Source organism: Physella acuta, unplaced genomic scaffold, assembly GCF_028476545.2.
Source record: "Physella acuta isolate Inbredline_101_S28 unplaced genomic scaffold, ASM2847654v3 ptg000502l, whole genome shotgun sequence".
NCBI lineage: Eukaryota > Metazoa > Mollusca > Gastropoda > Physidae > Physella > Physella acuta.
The window spans coordinates 226,482-248,786 of NW_026732021.1; the positions used below are offsets into that span (position 1 = coordinate 226,482).

At 32.7% G+C, this 22,305-nt stretch overlaps 1 protein-coding gene across 9 annotated transcripts in view; it reads left to right on the forward strand.

Moving 5' to 3' along the window:
* Positions 1 to 22,305, forward strand: part of LOC131944623 (inositol 1,4,5-trisphosphate receptor type 1) — a 45,430-nt gene that overhangs the window by 15,479 nt on the left and 7,646 nt on the right. For 3 of the 9 annotated variants that reach the window (XM_059305316.1, XM_059305318.1, XM_059305321.1), the window contains exons 15-48: positions 42 to 214; positions 355 to 474; positions 576 to 827; positions 1,110 to 1,205; positions 1,407 to 1,562; positions 1,725 to 1,869; positions 2,533 to 2,695; positions 2,860 to 2,981; positions 3,234 to 3,330; positions 6,459 to 6,510; positions 6,822 to 6,978; positions 7,604 to 7,831; positions 7,998 to 8,087; positions 8,245 to 8,298; positions 10,498 to 10,635; positions 10,732 to 10,857; positions 11,119 to 11,319; positions 11,538 to 11,789; positions 11,959 to 12,084; positions 12,211 to 12,339; positions 12,452 to 12,572; positions 12,711 to 12,886; positions 13,444 to 13,592; positions 13,927 to 14,038; positions 14,784 to 14,831; positions 15,999 to 16,148; positions 17,190 to 17,321; positions 17,523 to 17,688; positions 18,320 to 18,373; positions 20,386 to 20,534; positions 20,619 to 20,774; positions 20,858 to 21,061; positions 21,195 to 21,305; positions 21,506 to 21,601. In XM_059305316.1, the coding sequence (XP_059161299.1) occupies positions 42 to 214; positions 355 to 474; positions 576 to 827; positions 1,110 to 1,205; positions 1,407 to 1,562; positions 1,725 to 1,869; positions 2,533 to 2,695; positions 2,860 to 2,981; positions 3,234 to 3,330; positions 6,459 to 6,510; positions 6,822 to 6,978; positions 7,604 to 7,831; positions 7,998 to 8,087; positions 8,245 to 8,298; positions 10,498 to 10,635; positions 10,732 to 10,857; positions 11,119 to 11,319; positions 11,538 to 11,789; positions 11,959 to 12,084; positions 12,211 to 12,339; positions 12,452 to 12,572; positions 12,711 to 12,886; positions 13,444 to 13,592; positions 13,927 to 14,038; positions 14,784 to 14,831; positions 15,999 to 16,148; positions 17,190 to 17,321; positions 17,523 to 17,688; positions 18,320 to 18,373; positions 20,386 to 20,534; positions 20,619 to 20,774; positions 20,858 to 21,061; positions 21,195 to 21,305; positions 21,506 to 21,601 (4,701 nt within the window). The remainder of the gene's footprint in view (positions 1 to 41; positions 215 to 354; positions 475 to 575; positions 828 to 1,109; positions 1,206 to 1,406; positions 1,563 to 1,724; positions 1,870 to 2,532; positions 2,696 to 2,859; positions 2,982 to 3,233; positions 3,331 to 6,458; positions 6,511 to 6,821; positions 6,979 to 7,603; positions 7,832 to 7,997; positions 8,088 to 8,244; positions 8,299 to 10,497; positions 10,636 to 10,731; positions 10,858 to 11,118; positions 11,320 to 11,537; positions 11,790 to 11,958; positions 12,085 to 12,210; positions 12,340 to 12,451; positions 12,573 to 12,710; positions 12,887 to 13,443; positions 13,593 to 13,926; positions 14,039 to 14,783; positions 14,832 to 15,998; positions 16,149 to 17,189; positions 17,322 to 17,522; positions 17,689 to 18,319; positions 18,374 to 20,385; positions 20,535 to 20,618; positions 20,775 to 20,857; positions 21,062 to 21,194; positions 21,306 to 21,505; positions 21,602 to 22,305) is intronic. The other 6 variants (XM_059305317.1, XM_059305320.1, XM_059305324.1 and 3 more) reach the window with 5 other exon arrangements.

The window sequence follows — 22,305 nt, forward strand, 5'->3', positions numbered from 1 at the left end:
TTTTTACATTAAGTTTTGACTTGTTTCTGTTTTTGTTGTAGGAATATGTTGCAGCCAAACTCCAATTTATGCAGCGCCAGATTGGCTATGATGTATTAGCTGAAGATACAATCACAGGTTTATTACACAACAATAGAAAACTATTGGAGAAACACATCAAAAAACCTGAAATTGAAATGTTTGTCTCCTTGGTCAGAAGGAAAAAAGAACCAAGGTATCATAATTACTCAGCTTTTTAACCCCAGAAAATTGTCAAACACATTCATGCTAGTGTTTTAATAACTACACAGATTTGATGATTCTGGTCACACCTGACATAAAAAGTAATTTCGTTCTCAAATTTTGTTGCGTTAGGTTTCTGGATTACTTAGCTGATCTTTGCGTGTGCAGTAAAGTTGCCATCCCTATCACTCAAGAGCTTATTTGCAAGACTTTATTGGCTACAGAAAACCAAGATATCCTCATAGAAACAAGGTATACATTTTAAAATATATTGTACAAATAATTCTTATGTTGTCTCGCATTATGTTTATCCTAATCTATGTGGCTTATACACTGTGCCTTCATTTGGTCAGGCTGATCCGGACACAAATGGAGTATGAGATGCCAGCTGAAGAAGGAACAGTAATGACGATGGATGAAGATGATGAAGTGGTCCTGTTTTGGGACCCTACTTATGATAAGTCAAGCAACAAAGATGAAGCCAGTGTCAGACAGGTGTTGGGGTCTAGTGGAGCCGAGTACAGGTGCCAGAAAGGTATCAGAGAATTAGCCATGGGTGCGGCTGACAATATCAAGGCAGATAAAGAAATCCTCGATTATTACAGGTAAAAGAATGTTTTATTTTTGTACATTGACAGATTCATTTTTATAATTTAAAAGTTTGGCAATTAGTCAGAGGATTTTTTGAAAATTAGATGTAGACATTTAATAAGATAGCCACCATGCTTGCTACACAATTCTCTTAATATTACCTGACCCACAAAACATATTTTGTATTAATTTTAAGACCGAAAAACTGCCCAGTTACAAAACAACCTGTATCATAAATTCACAAGCCTGAATTAAATGTAGAATTATTTTTTAATTAAGCTATTATGTCCTTACAGACATCAGCTGGACTTGTTCTCACACATGTGCCTAGACAGGCAGTACCTGGCCATCAACAAGTTGAGTGAATCTTTGGATGTGGATCTCATATTGAAGTACGTTTAGTTTATATTGTTATTAACATGTGACTTGGCACAGTGCAGCCTATTTATTTTTCCTCACAGAAACTTATGTATAAGCCATACTAATGTATCATTTCATGAAGCGTAATTTTGTTTACAATTTAAATAGTCCAGACATTAATCAGCTTATTGATATTTAAATCTATTAACATATCTTATTAAAACGTGTTTCAGGTGTATGGCAGATGAATCTCTTCCTCCTGATTTGCGAGCAGCGTTTTGTCGTCTTATGTTGTCCATGCATGTGGACAGAGATCCCCAAGAGCAAGTAAAACCTGTAAAATTTGCTCGACTCTGGTCTGAGATTCCTCAAAAGATTTCTATTGAAGAGTGTGTATTATTTTTTAAAATCTATTTTGTTAAGTAGTTTTCACATCCATGGAAAGGCATTGGTAACTTACTTAAGTTAAACTTCATCTGTTTTCTTCCTGGTAATTAACTTTTTGCTTGAATCAACACTTGACAATTATTGTCTCTGTTCACATTTTTCAGTTATGAATCCAACATAACCAAGGCTCCAGAAAAGGAAGAAGTGAAGAAAAAGTTTGATCCCACTATAGCATTTGTCGAGGATTACCTTTGTAACATTGTCACTAAGGCATGGGCTGATGGTGAGCAGAACAACCTGACCTACGAGGTGAGTTTTTGGTGCTCACTCTTTGTGTGAATTGATAAGAATACCTGGACCTGAGAAAATAAGGTTTACTTTTCTAATTGACCATTGTTCAGCACATATAATTAATTGCCATCTCCCAGCTCTCCTTTAATTCCACTTAAGAATCTCATTCAGTGGACAGTTTGAATGGAACAGTTCTCTTTCTTAAGTCTGTAGATACTTATTGTAACCAACATGAGATGTGAACATCATTCTAAACAACCACTGTGTTGACATATTTAACTTCTGTTTGTATGTTCCTACATAATGGAAATACAATCCCGAACCAATCGCATGCACTCATTATTGTGCTTGCAATGATAATTTGTAGCTAATATGTTAATGAACTAGATGTCATGATAGGTTTGTAACATATGTGATCATACCTACCTTAAGTCCTCTAGTAGAATAACAAACACTGTCTTACTCTCTAGGATCAGTTTATGGTCTCATTGCATTTTATAACTTGCTTTTTTTTTAATCTGTTGATTTTACATTTTAAAACCTGCTATGTTGATTTTTAAAAAAAAATGTTTTCTATTAAGGCCTTAAAAAAATCATAGCATGTTTTAAAAAATGTGTTAGTTCTAACAAGCAGTGACTGCAATATAACTCCATGAATCAGCTAGGATGAATGTGTTTCAGGTGGTGAACCTTGCTAGACAGTTGATCTACTTTGGCTTCTATTCATTTTCTGACCTGCTGCGGCTGACCAAAACACTGCTCAGTATCCTGGACTGTATTCCTGAGTCTATTGCCAGCTCATCTGCGCTCACAGTCCCTGTCTCTGTTGTGGTAGTTGCTGAAGGTAAAACCTAGATACAATTTTCAAATCTTTAAAAATATATTTCATTGCCTCGAATAATTAATATTGTAGCTAATAAATAGTTTGTTAAGGTAAAGATGAAAATAACACTTTTAAAAATCCCGAAGCCTAAAATGGTTTGTTTACTAACAATCTAATATTTGCAGATCCAGATTTGGATATCCCATTATCTCAACAAGCCACAGAGTTGAAGAACAAGAAAAAGAAAGAGGAAGAAGAAGACACCAAGATAATGGACACCAAGTTAAAGATCATAGAAATACTGAAGGTACAGTCAGGCACAACTTTGATAGGATTCTGTGTTTCTGCTTCTGGGTCTTTTTTTGCTATACATAACCAGAGTGAACATTTAAACCTCAGAATTCCCTCCATATCCACTCAATATATTTTTGTTCTGTTGAATTGTTATGCTGTTAGGTTTATATAGAATTATTATCATTCAGTAGGGTTCAACATTGACTAAGGCTTATAGGCTGGATAAATGTTTAATGTATTGTTTCACTAATTATAATTGTTTCAGTTTATTATGGACACCAGGCTAGATTTCAGAATTACTTCCCTTCTCTCCATTTTCAAGAAGGAACATGATGAAAATTATAATCCACATGAAAAAACTGGTAAAATTGGCTTTGGGACTCGATTTAACCTTGCTAACCTTCTCTTAGTTGCAGTTAACAATTGCATGCTATCATTAGGATTCAGTCCTTCATTACAAGGGCACCACCCCCAGTCACCTATATCACTAGTAGCTTTTAGCACTCCGATAGCTCTTCACCCTATACAGTAAAAGATAAATTTTAAAATATTTCTCCTGTAAGATAGGTTATCAAATATGAATTTGTTTCACTGTACCGTAAGTCCTAGTGCATGCCACAGTGCTGCCCAATATTAATAGCATCATTGTTGCTATGTTCCTGTCAGTTTATCAGTATACAAGTACACTTTCAAAAACTAACTTGCATAACTACTAGAAACGATGCTTATCTTCTTTCTGATGCCTAAACAAATACCTTCATTTTGGCTTCAGTTTATTCAATATCAAATCTTAATTATTTCAATATTCCTGTGCTCAAATAACTAAAAATCACACTCATCACAAAAACATCACTCACACAGACATTATTCAAGTAGAGTCAAATAAAATAAAATCGATAAATAATTTTTTACAATAGATCTGAAATCACAAAAAAACATTCTATCTTGCAAGACAAAGCGTAATAAAAAAAAGTTGAAATTTCATCTACTCAAGTTTTTAAGACATTAATGTCACAGTGCAGCTAAAACAGACTTACTTTAATACAGTGTCCAGCTACAGTGAACTGTTATGTACTCCTTTAAAAATGGACAGTTATCAATAGTAGCATTTCCCAGTCAAATTCACAAAGAGAGCTTTAATTAAGCTTAAGATATATTTTTAAAATCTTTAATAATATTCAGTCTGTTTTTTCCCCATCTTTTATAAGCTGTAAGAGACTGCTTTTAAAATGAAATTTACTTCAAATCATGTTACTTTGGAAAGGTTTGGTTCTTTATACTTTATAGTCTTGATTTGAAAAGCTAGTGATTTTTTTCTGTTCTTTCTTTAAAAATGAATATAATTTTTTCCTTCATTTTGAGTAATTTTAGTATTATCCCATTGCCATTTATTATTTTTAGTCAGTCATTTGTTTGGAATTGCAAAAAGTTCCTGAGAATTAGTGCCCATTGCCTTTTATTAAGTCGTTTGTTTTGAAATATGAGTATTCCAAAAAGTTGCTGAAAATTATTGCAGGAGGCTGTTTACTAAAATGTTAGCAGCATTACTGCTAGATTGTGAAATCTTCTTTATTTGATAACACATTTTTTCAAGTGTTTTTGAGACTATTTCTTGTGTTAATGCCAAGATTGGATGTGTTAGAGTTGTCCTTTTCCAGTGCATGTATTGTTTGTGGGCCTGATAACAGTTGTCATTTATATTCAGATAGCCCCATTGATTCACAAAAGTTCAAACACTATAACTTGATGAATTCTGTTTTCAACTTATCCTAGATGCAGGAAACATAAGCTATTTATTTTTATATTGTGTGATTTTTATTTAATTCTAAACTAATGTAACTCCGACACTTCTGTAGCCTTGACCTAACTTCTACTCTTATGGCACCTGTAGCCTTGACCTAACTTCTCTTATGGCACCTGTAGCCTTGACCTAACTTCTACTCTTATGGCACCTGTAGCCTTGACCTAACTTCTCTTATGGCACCTGTAGCCTTGACCTAACTTCTACTCTTATGGCACCTGTAGCCTTGACCTAACTTCTACTCTTATGGCACCTGTAGCCTTGACCTAACGTTTACTCTTATGGCACCTGTAGCCTTGACCTAATTTCTACCCTTATGGCACCTGGAGCCTTGACCGAATTACTATTAAAACACCTGCAACTTTGACCTATCTCAATCTGGCAGCCATTTTATCTTCAGCCTATACTGACCAAGCTAATATCTTTCAAGCTGTGCTCTAATTTACCACTGGTCACTAGTACCACTGGTCACTAGCATCTCTACTACTGTCATGTTATTTTACTAATCAAACCATGTACTAAACCTGCTTGTATACAGTACCTTATGCATGTGCGGCTGGATTACCGCTTGACTTGGATACTGGCCATGTTTAAATCTCAAATTCAACCCCAGCTAGATAACAGTCCTGTGTACAAGTCTAACACTAACATACGTATGTTCCGATTCTCTCTGGATATAGTGGTTCAGTTTGTTTTTTGTTTGATCTAGTCTATCAGTTCTATCGTCCTTAATTGTTTTATTTTTTTTTTATTTGTGTGCAGTGACAAAATACTTTTTAATAAAGGCTCATTATAATGGGTTGTTTTTTTCCACATCCAACTGATTCTATGTTGTCTTCATTTTTTATGTTGCTAAAAATATCTTATTGTGACCTGGCTTTCCCCTAATTGACATATTATTCATATGTTATATTTTAAATAGTTGTGTTTTTTGCTAATTTTGTCATTGTTGTGATTTGTCTTCTGGAGTTCTTGTTGGTCAATCCTATAATCTCCCATAAAATTATGGTAAGCTTGAATTTTTGTACTCTCATTACATACAATGACATTTTTTTTATTCCACTATAAAGCTTGTTTCTATTTCGCAAGGCTTTAAATTGCATTATATCGCAATAAGCTTTGTTAAATTAAGATGGTTTTTAATTATTTATTCGCTTCATATCTTTCTTAAATTGTTTAAATCTTGATTCTATAATGTACCTTTAGTATAGTCAAGTACATTGTGATTATTTTATCTGTATTCACTAATATACCTGCCTGTTTATCACTTCACATCTCAGCACATCACTGTATTCTCCTGTTGTTTTTTTTGGACTTCAATTTAATTTGGGCTTTTAATGGTAACAATAAAGATCCTGCAGAGTAATAAATTTTACCATCAAAAAGTAACCATATGGCTTTTCACATGTTGAAAATTAATTCAGTTTGTTATTTGCACCTCAAAATAAATGTTTCTTTGATGTGTTGTCAAGATGCATATTATGATTTGTGATACATTTATACGATTTCATGAAAATAGCATACAATTTTAAAAACTAATCTGAAGCCATAACACAGCAAGTAATTTTTTAGTAACTAAACTAAAAAAAAGCAAAGGAATAAAATAGAAATAAATGAATGTAGCTTAAAGCAACAACAAGGCTGTACACATTGTTTTATTGTGAGCTAATGATCAAGTTTCCGTTTCAGGCCTTGACCTTGATAGCATAGCTACCCAAGCTGAAGATGTTTTTGGTGGCAGGTCAGTCTTTTATGTGTGTGGTAGCAATTTGTCTCTGGATAATGAGTTTTATATGGTTTATTTTATTTAATAGCCTTGCTTACATTTCTTGCTATCATATTTATATCAGTTTAAAACTATTTTATTTTAGTTTTTTTAATTACCACCTGTATTATTAAAAATAATATAAAGAGGATGGCTTTTATTTTTATTTCTTTTTAAAAGGAACTTTTTAATTAAAGTACTTCCACCTAAACTTAAACCTAAACACAATAAATGTTTGTTTTGTTAAAACTCCAACATTGTTGTACCACTTTTTGTTGTAACCACAGTGATGAGCTGGACTTGGATGGACAAGGTGGGAAGATGTTCCTGCGTGTTTTGCTCAACATGGTCATGCACAACTATCCATCCCTTGTCTCTGGTGCTTTACAATTGCTGTTTCGACATTTCTCTCAGCGCCAAGAAGTTCTCAATGCTTTCACACAGGTTTGTTGCACGTGTTTGCAAAATTTCACATTTTTGTTCATCGTGGTCAAAAGGCTGTTGCTGACACAGGGTCCTGTATGTCAACACAATGTCCTGTCATCTTAAATATGTTAAAAGTGGGTGGGTTCAGGTATGGTCAAAAGGCTGTTGCTGACACAGGGTCTTGTATGTCAACACAATGTCCTGTATGTCAACACAATGTCCTGTATGTCAACACAATGTCCTGTCATCTTAAATATGTTAAAAGTGGGTGAGCTCAAGTATGGTCAAAAGACTCAACTTTAAAATCTTATGTAACAAGAACCTCAAACCCCCAATTGCTAGAATGTGCTGTCTATTTCATCACAATACTGCTATATCAAAAATTGAAACAGAAGTAATTCTGTAGTACAACAAGGAAGAACATGTTGTTTATAGTTGTTTATAGTTTTAGGTATTTTATTAACACATTAATTATTGCAATTCAACCTACTGATCAATCACAATTAGGTCCAGTTATCAATAGAATTTTGTATAGGTCCAACTATTTAAAAAAAGTGTATTTGATGTGTAGATCTAGCTATTAAAAGAAATGTATTTTGTGTGTAGGTCCAGCTTTTAAAAGAAATGTGTACTTTGTGTGTAGGTCCAGCTTTTAGTAACCAACAGTGATGTTGAGAACTACCGTCAAATCAAATCTGACCTTGACAAGTTGCGACTGCTGGTGGAGAAATCTGAGCTGTGGGTGTACAAAAACAAACATGGGGATGATGCCCCTAAGAAAAAGAAGAAAAAGTCTACCAATGATGAGGGGGAAGAGGGCAAAGAATCTGCAGAGAAAAGTGAGAAGAAAGTTAAAAAGAAGGATCACTTGGTATGAATCATTTTTATACTAAGTTTTTAAAAAGTATGGAAAGCATAATTCACTATTTGTTTTTCGTTGTTTTTTTGTTTTTTTAATAAAAATACTACGACCTCATTTATAGATATCCACAGTTAAGTATTGAATGCCTAACTGAAAATGCATTTAAAATTTTTAGGGTCACCCAGAATCAGAGTCTGCGATAGATTTAGATTTGGGTCCACCTATCAGCAGTGACTCAAGTGTTAACTACAAGACCATTAAAGCTGTAAGTATTTGCTGCCTCCCTTGACTAGCAACTCCATGCAAAAAATTGCTAAATAAGGCTTTTTTAAGTGACATTTTTGTATGTATTGTCACTGGGTACACAGACAGTTATTGTTCTTTGGAGATTTTCACTGTATTTTATACATGATCTTTGTTAGATTCTACAACGGCTGACAAAATTGTGCATTGATGAAACGGATAAAAACAAGAAGGTTTCAATCTTTCTTTCCATGTGTTGTAATCCCTATTGTCTGAAGTTTAAACATTGTTTCACCTAAAAGGGTGAAGTTTTCGATTTGCTGTGTGCAGATTTTGGTCAGAGTTAGATGGCTTGACCTGAATTGACAGCTTTTTTTTTCTTTTAATTTTTTAGCCTATTCTGTTAGTCATTGCAGCTATTGAAGGTCAAAATGAATTCCCCATTCTGTCAGAGTAGAAAATTAATATTTTGAGATAACATATCAAAACTGGAGCAAGTATTACTAAATAGTACATGCACATTTTAAACTACAATAGGTTAGAATTTGATTTGATTTATATATCACTAAATACCGATGTATTGTGGTTTATATAATTATTTATTATTGTTGTATTTTTGTTACAAGTTGTTAACTAAAGTGTGAAATGGAGAGGAATGTTGGTCATCGCAACTTAGTCTTTTAAAACAAACATTGATGGGAGATATCTTTTAAATCTTTTTTATTTCAATTAATTCCACACAAATGAATGAAAAAATTTAAAACTAGAATTGATTATTTATCAAATTTAAATCAAGCAATAGAACAATTGAGTGAAGAAATTTTGTGTGATACTTTTTGTTTAAAAACACATAAATTAGTTGCTTCTTATTGATTGTTTCTTTTTTATGTTGCTGAAGTGTGCAATAGAAACTCATTTAAAATTAACTAAAAAATTTGAAGGGGCTATAAATCTAGTTAATTATTCAATTGCTAGTTATATCTGATTCTTGTAACAGACTATGCAGTGCAATTATTTTTTTACCTTGCCAATCTTGAAATAAAGTTCATCAAGTTTTGAACTAGAATAGGCATATTCAACTGTCAAGTGTTACTGTTGAAATATTCCATTGTATAATTTTACTATTACCTGTTGAAAAGGCATATGCATCATTTTGATAACTCTAGAATAGAAGTATGTTAATGTTAGTACTAAAATAAACAATTAGAATATAGGAAAAAAGTAGAATAAAAACTGTTCTGTAAGTTTTGATTGTCAAAGCTCTAAAAAAACCAAAAAAGAAACCAATTATTGTCTGTTTATCTTTAACTGCTAGCATAGTCATGCGTTGCAAAATTTTATTTAACTTGTAAGCAACTGGACCATTTAATGCTAAGATGACCATAGAATTGTTTGTTTAGATTGTCTGTAAATGTGATCACTAACCTTACATATTAGAAGTTAATATAATGGGGATTTCTTGAGCAGTAGAAATCTCAGTTAGTTATAGCAACTATAATACAATTTTTTTTTTAAATTCCATTGAATTTAAGGCAATGGTAACAATAGTTGTTTTTTTCTTTTTTTAAATTTGCTAAATTCTTTGAAATAATTCTAAATATGCTATTAGTTGTTGTTATGCTGTTTACAATAATTTGTTAAAGACCATTTGGTGAGTTATGTTTTTAAAGTGTAACATAGAAAAAGTGTCATGTTTTAAAACAATTTTTGGAAATATTTTTTAATAATACTGTTAAAAATTCCATTTTTATGATTGCATTTATCTTTTGTTTCCTGGCATTTTCCCATTATTTCATTATTTGTTCCCCATTTCTTTTCAACTTTTGCCATTGTCAAGTTTTGCCTTTTTTTCCCCACTGACTCTTTCATCAACTTTCGTATTTTGTGAATCTTGATATTTGATCAGCATGATCGCAATATAAATTGACACTTGGGCTAGTTAGTGAATAGATTAGGTGTGATTGCATATGCCTTTTCTATATCTATTGGGATGTTGTGTTCAAACTGCTGAGTCACCTGCCATTTAAATTGACTGTTTTAATTTAGGTACTGATAGAAGATACATCTGAGGTAAAAGAATAAACAATCATTTCAAATAGTTTGATGAATTAATCAAGCATGGTTATTGGTCTCGTGACATCAGTTTACTAAAAGACATTGTCTTTTGGTTGCTTTTTTTATTGTGCATGTTAATTTTTTATGTTTTTCTATCCTGATAACAACTGACAAGTTATTTTTAAAAAGATAAAGTTTTGATAAAAAATGTGCGCTTTAAGTAACAAAACAAGTTAAATAAGAAGTAATGTTTAAGTAGGCTAGTTCACCAAAAATGAAGTCTACAGGTTACAGCCTTACTAGAAAAAAGTATAATAATTAATTTTTTTTATCATTTATGCACGTCCTTTTTAATGAGTCTTATTTCCCATGATCAGATTCTGCAGCGACTGACCAAGCTGTGCATACAAGAAGCCGGAGACATAAAGAAATCCAGGAAACATGAGCAGAGACTCTTGAGGAACATGAACGCTCACTATGTCATACTTGAGCTTCTCATGATCACATACGACAAGGTACTTACAAGGCACTTGTATATATATTCAGTAGTTAGAAAAATAATTAATGATTAATTTCTAAAGTTTTTTTTTTTAAAACTTTTATATTTCAAGGAACTAGACAGCAGAATGAATGAATTGATGAAACTAGCCCATGAGTTTCTTCAAGCTTTTTGTCTCAACAATCAACAAAATCAATGTCTGTTGGAGGACAAGCTGGACCTCTTTCTCACTCCGGGGGTAGGCTATGTGATTTTTACTTTTTCTCACTCCTGGGGTAGGCTATGTGATTTTTACTTTTTCTCACTCCTGGGGTAGGCTATGTGATTTTTACTTTTTCTCACTCCTGGGGTAGGCTATGTGATTTTTACTTTTTCTCACTCCTGTGCTGTTACCTACCTTAGATATTTTTTTCTCGTGTTGTTTCTTGAATTATTTTTGTGGTGACATTGTTACCTTTTGATATTAGTTCATGTTGTGTCTACACAAAATGTTTCTCAGCTCCTGGAAGCAGAAACCATGAAGGCCATCTTCCAGGACAATGCATCTTTATGTAATGAAGTTAGTGACAGAGTCATTCAACATTTTGTACACAACATAGAGACACATGGGCGGCATGTTCAGTACTTGAGGTTTTTACAGACTATCGTCAAAGCTGAGGGGGAGTATATCAGGAGATGTCAGGATCTGGTCATGTCAGAGGTACATTCTTCATGTTGTACAGTTTTAGTTTGAATTTCTTTTTTATTATTATTTTCAAAGACAGCCTTAATCAACAACCATATCTGGTTGACAATGGCTTAAATAAACATTGCTGTTAAAATCCATGTCATGGAAAAGCTGAGTTACACTTTTTATTTTGTAATGAAATTCCAAAGTGTATTAGCCTGCTTTAATCATGACTGTCATGTATCTCTCAGCTGGTGAATGTGGGGGAAGATGTTCTGGTGTTCTACAATGAGCCATCAAGCTTTGAGCACCTGATAGAGCTGATGCAGTCGGAGCGTCACAGGGTGAACGAGCAGAGTGCCCTGAACTACCACATCAACCTGGTGCAGCTGCTGGCCCTGTGCACAGAGGGCAAGAATGTTTACACTGAGATCAAGTGCCACTCCCTGCTCCCTCTGGACGACATCCTCAAAGTTGTCACACACCCTGACTGCATACCCGAGGTAGAGGAACTCTCACACATTCAACTTGTTTTCTATGGTGATACCACATTGATATCTGTGTAGATGTTGGACTAAAACCCATTGAATGATTAAAGCATTGTTTATCAAGCTATTCAAAATGTTAGATGGTTTGTTGAATAATTCACTAAATAGGTTTTTATACCAACAGGTGAAAACAGCATACATTAACTTCTTAAATCATTGCTATGTGGACACAGAAGTTGAAATGAAAGAAATATACACCAGCAAACATATGTGGACGTTGTTTGAAAATTTTCTTTTAGACATTGCCATGGTAATTGCTGTACATTTTAACCTCAAATTAATTGGTTTTCTGTTTCCTTTGCATTTTAAAAATGATTCATTTGAATGGTGGGAGCTTTTTGTATCTGATGGTTATCTCCCTTATCTCATCTGACAGGTGTGTAATGCTACCCATGATAGAAAACATGCCAACACTGAACTAGAGCAGTATGTTACCGTGACTGTCATGAATATCATTACAACATTTTTCAGTTCTCCATTTTCTGATCAGAGCACCAACATACAGGTATAGGGGTTTTCTTACATTTTTTTTTTTTTTAATAATTGTACTTGGGGCAGTAACTTTAGGAGATACTTTGCTCTTTACATTAGTCAATAAAACATTTCCTGACTAACAGACAAACCAGCCAGTATTTGTTCGGCTGCTTCAAGGAGCTTTTAGACTAATCCGTTGTGAATGGTTGGATGGATCACAAAGGTTCCATGTGGAAGCTTGCATCAAGACTCTATCAGATACAGGTACACATTATTTCAGCATCAATATATGCTTTAAGGAAATATTTTTTTAGAAATAGCTAGTTTTTTACATCAATTTTTTATTATAATCCATTGTGCCTTTTTAAGTTATCCACATTTAATTTATTTCTAAAACTTCAGCAAAAAGTCGAAGTATTGCCATCCCAGTTGACCTGGACAGTCAGGTGAATGCTTTGTTTGAGAGGTCAAACATTGTCCAGAAAACTTCCGCCAGGTGGCTAAATGTGAGACAGAACAGACGAGAATCTCAGGCACACACTTCACGGGATTATAGAAACATTATTGAAGGCTTGCAGGTGGGTTCAAGTTTCCTACTCATTGTCATAGATTTAAATTTTAGAAACATTATTGAAGGTTTGCAGGTGGGTTCAAGTTTTCTACTCATTGTCATAGATTTAAATTTTAGAAACATTATTGAAGGTTTGCAGGTGGGTTCAAGTTTTCTACTCATTGTCATAGATTTAAATTTTAGAAACATTATTGAAGGTTTGCAGGTGGGTTCAAGTTTTCTACTCATTGTCATAGATTTAAATTTTAGAAACATTATTGAAGGTTTGCAGGTGGGTTCAAGTTTTCTACTCATTGTCATAGATTTAAATTTTAGAAACATTATTGAAGGTTTGCAGGTGGGTTCAAGTTTTCTACTCATTGTCATAGATTTAAATTTTAGAAACATTATTGAAGGCTTGCAGGTGGGTTCAAGTTTTCTACTCATTGTCATAGATTTAAATTTTAGAAACATTATTGAAGGTTTGCAGGTGGGTTCAATTTTTCTACCTTAGTAGAAGTCTAAGCAATAGCATTGCTAACTATAGAGGCATGTATAAAATGTATTTCCCCTCTGTGCTACCAGGAAATTGTGTCCACCTTAAACAGTCATCTAAAGCCGCTAGTATTAGCTGAGATGTCTGTCCTAGTGGATGTGTTACACAGGCCTGAACTCCTTTTCCCACCCTCTACTGAGGCCAGAGAAAAATGTGAAAGTGGTGGATTTATTGCCAGGTAAGTTCATCTCAGCTCTTCATTTTGTGGATTTATTGCCAGGTAAGTTCATCTCAGCTCTTCATTTTGTGGATTTATTGCCAGGTAAGTCCTCTTAGTTTTTAGATTCTAGATTCATGTCTAGCATGTCAAGGTATATGTTTTTCAAAATCTGGAGGTAATAAACATTTCCAGATTGATATGTCACACATAAACATGTTTTCCAGATTAATACGTCACACATAAACATGTTTTCCAGATTGATACGTCACACATAAACATGTTTTCCAGATTAATATGTCACACATAAACATGTTTTCCAGATTAATACGTCACACATAAACATGTTTTCCAGGTTAATACGTCACACAGAATGTTTGCTGGAAGAGAAGGAAGAAAAACTGTGTATTAAAGTCCTACAGACACTGAAAGACATGATGTCTGCTAATGAAAGCAGATCTGAAAAGGTTAGTTACTTTTTTTATTGTCTTATTTCTTTGGAACAGACAAATCCTCTAAAAACTGAATAAAAGTTTTTAAACAAATTATATTAATTTAAAGTATTTTAGATCAAGTTAAGAAGATACAATATATCTTCAGTCTTACTGTTTTCAAATGAAATTACTTTAATGTACAATTCAATAATTGTCTTATATAAACTATCAAACGCACAGAAGGACCAATTATTTATGGCACATATACCCACAATAGCTAGTTGCTACTTTCTTCCTATATCCACATTTGCTGATCACTTTTTCCTTCTATATCCACAAGAGGAAACCTCTCTTTACCCCATATATACACAACAACGTATCACTATTTTCCTGAAATATTGATTAGTTGCTGATCACTTTTACCCCATATATACACTTTTCTGATGGCTTAAATGAGTATGTTAGTTATACTGATCACTATTAGATTTAGAACTCTTAATTGAGCTTGTTTTGTTATGTGTTTTATACCTCTTTTTGCTGTAAGTTTACATTTACATCATTTACATGTTCTTCACTACGCCAACATAATTTTGTTTTCATCTCAATAATATAAATAAAATGTAAAGAGATTTTAAAACAAAAAATTTTTAAATGACTTTTTTATTTGACTTTTAAGTAAAGAAAACCGTTTAAAAATTGAGGAGTAATCTGAGTGGTGTAGTAGTTATCCATCATGATTCCACTAACACTTGCTCACTTTTTCATTGACTAACATAAGGTGGATGTAAAAACTCTGACAAAAAAAGATTTAGAAGACCACAGGAGGGTAAGGTTTTCACGTGGATGTTGTTTACTGGTGGTACCATTGGACTCAGACCAGTTTAAATCTCACTCTTCTCTTATCATATTGCATAACAAAAGAACTATTCAAGTTGTTTTGTTTCTGTGGCTAATTTATCTTTTTTTAAGCATAAACTTAACAGAGATGTTTAATAATTTCTATCAGAGATATATTTTCTATTGTTGAAAATAGTGAATTGTTTTTATTAAATGTTTTGAGAATGGAATTGTCCATTATTTATCTGTTTTGAAACCATACTGAGAAAAGTATCCATGCCTTTTGTTTTAGTTCAGTTAATAATTTAAACATTTCTGAAAATAAATATCTGCCTTATCTTTTAAGCTGTGGTTCTGCATGTGCTGAACTTTCAGTAAAAATAATTTCTAAACATTCACTCACAAAAATAGCTATGGCTTTTCTTTTTTTCCTCATGTTTCAAAAAATGGAATTAGATGAGAACATTACTGGTAATTATAATCAAGTGGCAGATGTTTAATGTGTAGTTCATATTATGTTCATATTTTTCACACTAAGCAAGTGAAAATTATGTGCCATATTTCTTTTGTTAAAAATTCTATGATTGTAATTTGAAAATGGTTGTTCATTGGTACCACCATTAATGTAGAATGGTTTATTTTTTCTAATCAATGCCTGTTGTTTGTCTTCTTGCTTTATATTTTAAGTTAAAATCTTTTTTTTAATAGAATGTTTTAATAGAATTTGTATTTTTTTTTTGTCAATTACTTCTTGGAATTTTATAATGATTGGAGTTTTTACATTTGAATGCACACAAGTGGTGTATCATTTTTGTCATGGAATATATTTTGACTTTTCAGCAATACTAAAGTAATGTTTATGGTTTTGTTAATACATGCAGCAATTTCTAATGGTATTAATTAACTAATATATAACAAAAATTTCTATTCAATTAATTTCATCATTTTTTACATGAACTTTTGCCATTATCATACCCTCTTAAAAAAGATTCTAGCAAATAGTCTTGTCATTGCTGGAACAATATAAATTGGTAAAATTAAATGCTTCTCATGTTGTGACATTTATTTAATTAATTTCACTGTTAAAAAATAATCAAGTTAGGTCACTCTCTTGTTTTTTTTGGTGAGGTATTAATCTGTTTTTGTGCATTTCCAGTGTGAGGCTTTACGGCAGAGTTTGTTGATGCGTTACTATGACAGAAGTCAACCCCGCAACAGGCGAGAGAGTCAGCCAACTGGACAGAATTCTGGCCCGGGGTCAACAATGATCAGCCAGGCCAATAACCTATCATTGCACCAAGTTCAGGTTAGGCTCTAGACTTAACAAACTTTGTACTGTAATAACCCATCCCTCGAACTTATATCTTTTTTACTCTCTCGTATATACAAAGTATAGAGAAAGTCTTGTAATCGTGCAAAAAAAAAAATTGAGATTTTTGCTAATCTCGACATTTTACAGCTCTCTGAGTCAGAAAAACATAATTTGCAATCTTGTCCGTATATCTGTGTGTGTGTCTGTAAACACAATAAGTTGAGTATTGTTACAGCTAGATTGATGAAATTTCATATATAAGTATTATAACAAAATCGTAGATCCGTATCAACTTTTGAGAGATTTCCAATAACTGGAAGTGGAAGTTTTTCTACTTTGAATTTTTCAAAAGCCTATAACTTGAGTACTATTTTAGATAGATAAATGAAATTTCACATGTAAGTAAAAGATCTAATTCTCCGCCTTCTATCAAATTTTGAGTAATTTCCGTTGACCGGAAGTAGTAATTTTCGCTATTTCCGATTTCTCAAAAAACTCATGTGAGTTTATAAAGTACTAATAATATTCCACACTATTATGCACATTTTATTTGGCGCTCACTTGGTGTGCAATTCTTTTTTCTACGAGATTTTATTCTATTTTTAAAAGTTTAAGTGTTTAAAATGGATTAAATATCATGTCTATATGCCAAGTTGCCATCCCCTGTTGTTTCATATAAGAATATTTGAGAAAGTTCAGGGGAGATCACTCCTGGTTTATTTTGTACTGTGATAAAACATTAGTAGTAATTACTAAACTGTATGCTGTAATGAATCATTAGCATCCATCATCAAACTTTGTATTGTAATGATACATTAGTACAACCATCAAACTATGTATTATAATGACACATTGTTAAAATATTTTTATATTTTTTTGAAAGTATTTTTTATGACGCAACTTGTATACTGAATATAATTGATAATACATTTTGAAAAGACATTCCTTGCACTTTTAATGATATATCTTGCTTACTTTCCATTATAATTTCTATTTTGAATCTGTCTATTCTAATATCTTCCTGTCCACATACAGTGTTTCTTGGATGACAAGGGCGCTTCCAATCTTGTGATTGATCTGATCATTAAAAACACCAGCAATAAAGTCTTTTTAGAAACAGTTGAATTGGGTATAGCTCTGTTGGAAGGAGGAAACAGCAAGATTCAGGTTATAAACTTACATAATTTGATACCTTAAACAAATCATTTTTTCTTCATGACATAGGCAACAGAGTACATTTGTTAAATTATTTTGTTATTTATTTTGATTTCCTTACCTGCAGACAGTTTTTTTTTTACAGAATTTTTAGACTTGTCAGTTTTAAATTACCTTTTATTGAATAGATTTTTCTTTTTACGATTTGCGCAGAAATCCATCTTCTTCAGACTTACAACAGACAAAGATGCAGACATATTTTTTAAGGTTTTCTTTGATCGCATGAGAGATGCACAGGTAGAGATCCGCAATACAGTTACAGTCAACACCTCTGACACAGAACACAGGCCACACAGGGATGAGGAAAAGAAGAAAAAAGGTCAGTACTGCCTAGCTTGCTTGTCTTCACACTTCATGTTCTGTGGTTATTGTTTGGTAGTTATTGTTGGGTTATTAACATCTGTCCATCAGTTACATGATTAATTAGTGAAGTTAAAACCAGGTTTTAGCATCAAGTTTCCAGTTTAAATGTGTAAAGGTTATAAGACTGCATGGCACATTCTTACTGCTGACTGGGTTTCCATTATTTATCACAACTTACGGATGGGAATCTTTTTCACTAGTTCAGCATATTTTGTATAGAGTCAGCGTGAAATTCCAGCTAAATTGTATGCTGTTTTAGTATTAAGTTTTTTTACTGTTGGCAGCATATGCACATTCTACATGTTTAAAAAAAAATTTTTTTAATGCACCATACCTCGCAACTGTATGTTACGCCACGCGTACATTTTTCCTGGTAATTAAGTTTTTGATGAGCTTAAATATAGAAGAAAATTGTTTCTTTGAATAAATTATTTTAGCTCCTACTTTTAAGTCTTCAGAAATTTGTTTTTCACTGATTAAGTGTTGAGGAATTCCCAGTGTTTGTGTATGTGTGTATTAGTTTTGGTGCTGAAATTATTGTGACTAAGCAGTGGATATTGACATCCTAAATGGCGGGTTGTCCTCAGATTCCATTACAACATTAGACAATTTCCCAATGCAATATCGGAATATAGAAGAAGGTAAGGTTTTGCCCCTACTGCAGCTAAAAAAAACAAGTAAATCTTTAGGGCTTTTTCATGTATATTCAGCTTCAAATGTACTCTGGGAGTGTATTCAGTACATAGTTTGCTACATTTTTAATAAAATCACAATAGAAATGTAGAGAACTTCTTGATACACACTCAACTAACACAGGCTACTAAATTCAGTTGAATAATGAATCTTTTTTTTCTCTGTTTTTTTTATTGTTTGTCAAATACTTATGTATCTCCAACTATACTGTTTTCTTTTCTTTTGAGTGTTGGTCAACAGAATTAATTAAACTTGTCTTTATTTGCTTTGTGTTTCACATTCTAAAGACAATTCAAGAGCAGATTTTCTTATTAATTGTAATTTTTCAAGTGTTGACAGGCATTCATTGCAACTTGGGAGTGATCTGGAATGCTCTAGGACTTGTTGACGATCTTCTTACCAACTTTACATGCTTCTCTTTTGATGCTGTGTCATTATAAATCTATTTAATCTGATATAGTTGCCAGTTAAACCGCTCTGATAATAGTAACTTCATTCTCCTTGTCTTGTTATCTTGTAATTATTTCTTCTTTTTTTTATATATTTTACACCACAATTTAAAAGTTCTTCATCTATGAACGAGATTAATTCATGTAATAATGGTTGTATATTTTAATGTAAACTGTCATGTTTTTAAAAAACATAGTTCTACTGAATCTGAATAAAAACTAAAAATTAATTTCAAAGAATACCATAATTTTTTTTTATTTGATTAAACTAGATGTGCATTTATGCATTTATTATGTAAACATCTAATAATTATATACAAACTTAACACATTTTATTTTATGCAGAGAGCATAATATAAAAAACTGTCTTCGTGTTTTTTCAACACTTTACAACTTATATTTGCTGTGATTTCTTTTCTTGTCATTTTTTTAAAAACTATATGAACATTTTTATCAGTAAAAAAGTAATGCTGGTATTTAATTAGACAGGACTAAATAGCCAGTTTACACTTGCTTAATGCTGATACACAGCTCTTAATTTTGTTTATTAGATTAGAAGCTTTTTAACCAATATTTTTTAACAACAGAATTACACTTCAAAAATCTTTGCACAAAAGAAAAAGCTCTGTTCAATTTACCTTTCTATGATTAAAAATTGCAAATTAAAAAGATTAGATAACTCTGTAAGATTTATTAACACAGTCATACAGTAGATACGCTAACACACTTTTTACTATTGATTTGAAGGTTTAAATTTAAAAAAATTGTACTCAAGTTATATCTAAAAATGATTTTAAAAATATATAAAGTTATTTTAAAATCCAATTCGATTATGCAATAAAAATAAACATTGAATTACCTTGTCTGTTAATAGTAAAAAACAAATTGATGCCTAGAATAAAATAAGCTTTACAATATTTTTAGTTGTATGTGTGAATATATGAATGAACTCTATATTAGTAAAAGTGTATTTCCTTATAAGGCTGACAAGATATGAATTGTTTTACGAAGTGGAAAACAACTTTAGAAAGTTTGTAGATTTTCTTTTAAAAGGAAGAATAAAAAAAATATTTCTTTTCTTAAGAATTTTTTTAGTTTTTTTTTTTAGGTTTGAATAATACATTAGAGGCATCTTTTTTCTTATTAACATAATAACAGAATATAAACTTTTTATTTGTTATTGTTTTAAAAATGTTTCTGATTGTAAAACTTCCGTTGTAATGAGAGTTTGTGGATACAATTTTCAGTGCTCAGCAGTTTGAGTAGTATCATGCTGCAGCTTTTAGTTATATTCTAGTCAGCCCATATTACAAGAGTTTAAGTAGTATCATGCTGCAGCTTTTAGTTATATTCTAGTCAGCCCATATTACAAGAGTTTAAGTAGTATCATGCTGCAGCTTTTAGTTATATTCTAGTCAGCCCATATTACAAGAGTTTAAATAGTATCATGCTGCAGCTTTTAGTTATATTCTAGTCAGCCCATATAACAAGAGTTTGTTGAACTTTTCCAGTCCACAGATCTGAGGCCCCAGTGAATGATGATCTGAGAAATGAGTTTGATGATGTAGCCAGCCAGACCAACAAGGCATTCAGTCACGTCAGGCAGGTCCACGGGAGGACGGGGGGAGACAACCCACAGGGAGAGCATGATGACGGGGATGTAAGGCTGGAATTGTTTACACACTCACTAGAATATAAAGTCAGGTCAATGCCAGGTACACTGACATTTGTTTGTTTGATCTAGCAGACTCGTGCCCACTCCCAGCAGTCAGCAGAAGAAAGTGACCGGCCTAAACATGAAGGATCAGATGACAAAAAGATGTCCCAGCAGATTGCCATCATGAAGCCCATCCTCAGATTTCTCCAGCTGCTGTGTGAGAACCATAATCGGGACTTGCAGGTTGGTCCAGCTGACCCCACTAGCTGATATTAATGAAGCTGAATTACTCTCACATTCTAATTGAATGCTGAAAACTTTTCCAGAACTACTTGCGCACCCAGCCCAACTGTAAAAGCCCCCAGAACTTGGTGTGTGAAACTCTCCAGTTCCTGGACTGTATCTGTGGCAGTACAACTGGTGGGCTTGGTCTCCTGGGCCTGTACATCAATGAGCACAATGTGGACCTCATCAACCAGGCATTGACCACTTTAACTGAGTACTGCCAGGGGCCATGCCATGAAAATCAGGTTCGTTACTGGCTGAAACTGTTTAAGTATTTATTCTTGAATATTTGTTGATCTGATTGATCAGGTATTCACTGTTCATATCATTTTTTAAAATTGTTCTTACATATAATTTCCAAAAAAAATTTCTTTCCAGAATGCCATAGCAATGCATGAGAGCAATGGTATAGACATAATTGTAGCCTTGCTTCTGATAGAAATTAAGTCCTTAGGCAAGAACAGAATTGATCTAGTACTAGAGTTGAAGGTAAGACTGAATGTCAAGAATGTCTCACATCACTTGGTAGTTAGTCAAATCTTGTTTTTCCTCTTTGGTAAATCATTCAAATTCTTTAAAGAGTGTCATAAATATTAATAAATCATTTTTTTAAAAACTGTCTTAAATACAAGAACATTTTAGCATTAAAACTAATGTAAATGATATTTTTAATTTGTTATTGCATGTAGAATAATGCATCCAAGCTTCTGCTGGCTATTATGGAGAGTAGACATGACAGTGAAAATGCTGAAAGGATTTTAAGTAACATGAGGACAAAACAACTGGTGGGTACTGTTTTACACTTTTTACTTGCATTTTTCTTGGATTGCTTGTTGACATGTTCTCAATTGTTTCTTAGATCTTCTCTTATTTTTTTATCCTGATCCTTTTATTAACAGAATCAGCATGTTTTAAAAAGGCACCATTTCTATATTAATCTAAGGCATGATACTGTGTGGTTCTAAGTAGTTGCATTCAATTAGTCTCAGGCATGACTCCGGTCCCCTCTTATACTGTACACTGCTATAAAATGATTAATGTTCGCTCATTTCTAAATAGAATAATAGTTGGGTATTTTAAAGTAAAAGACTGTTACTAAGTTATTAACAGATCAGTACACTATGAAATGTTTAGTATTTGTTGCTGGTTTGAACAATTTTTCAAACTTTGTAGGAACTGAAACTAACCAGCTACTAATAATAATCTTCTTACCATGTCACACACCTGAGTTTTTAATCTACATTTGACTTTTTTTTTTCTAAACCTCTAGTTTCATGTTAGGCTACATTACCCAAACTCCTTTGTTAACTTTCTACTATTTTTACCTCATCCTTCTAATCTTTTTTTTGTTGGCTTAGTTTACAGGAAGCCATATTGGTGTCTGGACAAAATATACCCTGGACAAATCAAGGGGGGGATGGGGGGAGGGTGTTGAGAGAGAATTCCAGTTGGTTTTTGTTGTCTTTTTTGTCCATAAGCTGTCATGTTA